The 2,321-nt window shown below is 34.6% G+C and overlaps 1 protein-coding gene across 1 annotated transcript in view; it reads right to left on the bottom strand.

The window, feature by feature from the left end:
- LOC119617832 (multidrug and toxin extrusion protein 1-like) overlaps nt 1–2,321 on the bottom strand; it is a 6,759-nt gene continuing 4,438 nt past the window's right edge. The window contains exon 10 of the mRNA XM_037980530.1: nt 1–59. Within this exon, the coding sequence (XP_037836458.1) occupies nt 1–59 (59 nt within the window). The remainder of the gene's footprint in view (nt 60–2,321) is intronic.

Genomic DNA, 2,321 nt, shown 5'->3' with positions numbered 1-2,321 from the left:
TTAGGTGTCTCTAAGGAAACTAACTTTGAGCCAGTATATTGATCTGCTGAAGCGAACAGCTGGGAAAACAGACAACGGGAGGAGAAAAGAAGGAATGTGCAGTGAAGCGCTGGTTTTAACAGACAGTTGAGCCTGACATCGGGGAGAATGGGGACACAAACGAAAAGAACGGCGAGATAGAAACTGTTTTTACGTTTTATCACGTAGATCAGAGGCTTTGACTGCAGTGGATTTATTTGAAGTGAACCACGATGCTCATGCTTTAGTAAGGAAGACATTTTTAGCCTGTTTTGTCAGAACGTGTGTCACTAAAGATTTTAAATATCTTTATGAATCACAGATTCAACTCATTAAAGCTACTAAAATCGAAGAAAGAATAAATCCCTCCAAGCATTAGTTCAGCTCTTTTGAAGTGAGACTCTGTGGAAAGGGTTTGAACAGTCAATATCTTACCTGTTGAAGATAGATCTTTGAACAACCTCGTTTTAGAAAAATAGGGTTTAATTCTGATTGCATTAACGAGCTATTAGTCAGAGTGCAGCAAAGACTTAAGTGAATTGCTGCAATCTTCAAAAACGTCAAAGCAGTTCATGCAAAAGCTATTTTTTTAACTTTTACATTGCCGTCAATTTCTGATTACACAGTTTGTTTGTTTTTTGCAAGTGTAAATGGCAGCAGCTAGCTGTAGCACCGCTGGTGCAGTCAGGGACACTTCTGGTGGGAATATCAAAATATTTCTGCCAGGATTAAAACTCTGTTTCTGTAAACTGTGAACTCAAAGAGATATTAATCGCAATGTTCAACAGAACTTGACGTCAAAAGGTTTTATCTTTTAAACAGAACTACACACACTGCAGATACGTAGGTAATTGCTCTTGTTTCCTGATCAAGGTGTATAATCTCGACAAACCAGGTTCTGAGAATTTGTCCATTGAACTGTGCAATCAGATTGGATTCTGTAAAAACTTGTCTCAGTGGGAAAATGCCTCTAAATACGATGTTCACTGAGATATTCCAAAATACAACTCACATTTTTTTGCCATTCTGCGTTTAATTTTTGCACGACCACGTTGTGTGTTTTAGAAATGAGTGGTTTCTTCTGCAGCCTGTGCTGACTGGCTGACTGGTTTGATAACCTGCAGTCAGTGCAGGGGCCATTTAATGGTTAAGAAAAAGCACCACAGGAGTGGAAAGCTCACAGGTGTGAACGCTGCCATAACGGACCCAAAAGCATCACTGTCAAGACAAATAAGTTGATTTGTGCTTCAAAAATGGCAGACTGAAAAGTCATTGGAGAAAATGGAAAGTTAGATTGAGGCTTTACAGTTTTACTTACAAGTTCTTCTACTGTGAATTTTTGTTCAGAAAAGACAATTTAGCTTTTATATTCTGAAGTGTGTGGTACAAAGAATCCAGCAATTCAACTTCTCTGGAAAGATTCTTCAACAATTTCTTTATTTATGTGATTTGAAAGACCGACTGAGCCCAAAAAACATAAACGTTATGTCCAGTAAAACAGGAGATCTGTACAAAATGTGTTCTTTTGCAATAGTGAAGCCATTTTTTTTCTCATTGGAACAGAGACCCGAATCAAAAATCACACATAGTTAATGGCAAATTAACTCAGCCCCCAATAGTTAAATCATGATGTGTGAATACTAATAATTTCACTATTTGTTAACATTCATAATAAAAAACACCAATGGATATTATCCAGTATGTGTTATTTGTGTTTTTCTCAGCTGTTCAAATTGCTTTTTATATCTTAAATATAAAATAATAAGAACAGTATTTTAACTAATTATGTCAACTAAACAGTCTTTTATTACTGGGATAATGACATTTAAATTGTTATCATGACAAAGCACTCTTTGGAATCATAAAATAATGAGATAAATTACTTGTTATCTTAAAATATTGTGTTAAAAATGCATTTTTAAGCATTTCCTCTTATGATTTCCATCATTTTCCTCTGAAGGAGTGAAGGTTTGAGATAAAACCAAGCCATAACTTTACATTAATGCCCCATTTAATTACATTTACAATATATATTTTTTTACAACTGACCATTAATTTACAAACAATAAATTAAAGTACGAATCAGAATTTTTCTCTTGGCATAGTGGGTATTTTCAGGAATTATTACTCACAACTTGTGTATAAATAAAATACTCATCAGGAGTACCACAAACTTGACAATCAATAGCTTTTACTGAACAATATTGTATAATTTCACATGCACACAACAATTAACAATTAGATTCTCGTTTGCCATTTACTAATTCTGTTGTGTTTAACCTCGCTAAAACGTTTTTTTTTTT

Source organism: Kryptolebias marmoratus, linkage group LG2 (genome assembly GCF_001649575.2).
Source record: "Kryptolebias marmoratus isolate JLee-2015 linkage group LG2, ASM164957v2, whole genome shotgun sequence".
In the NCBI taxonomy this organism is placed as follows: Eukaryota; Metazoa; Chordata; class Actinopteri; order Cyprinodontiformes; family Rivulidae; genus Kryptolebias; species Kryptolebias marmoratus.
This window is presented reverse-complemented; position numbering and strand designations above follow the sequence as displayed.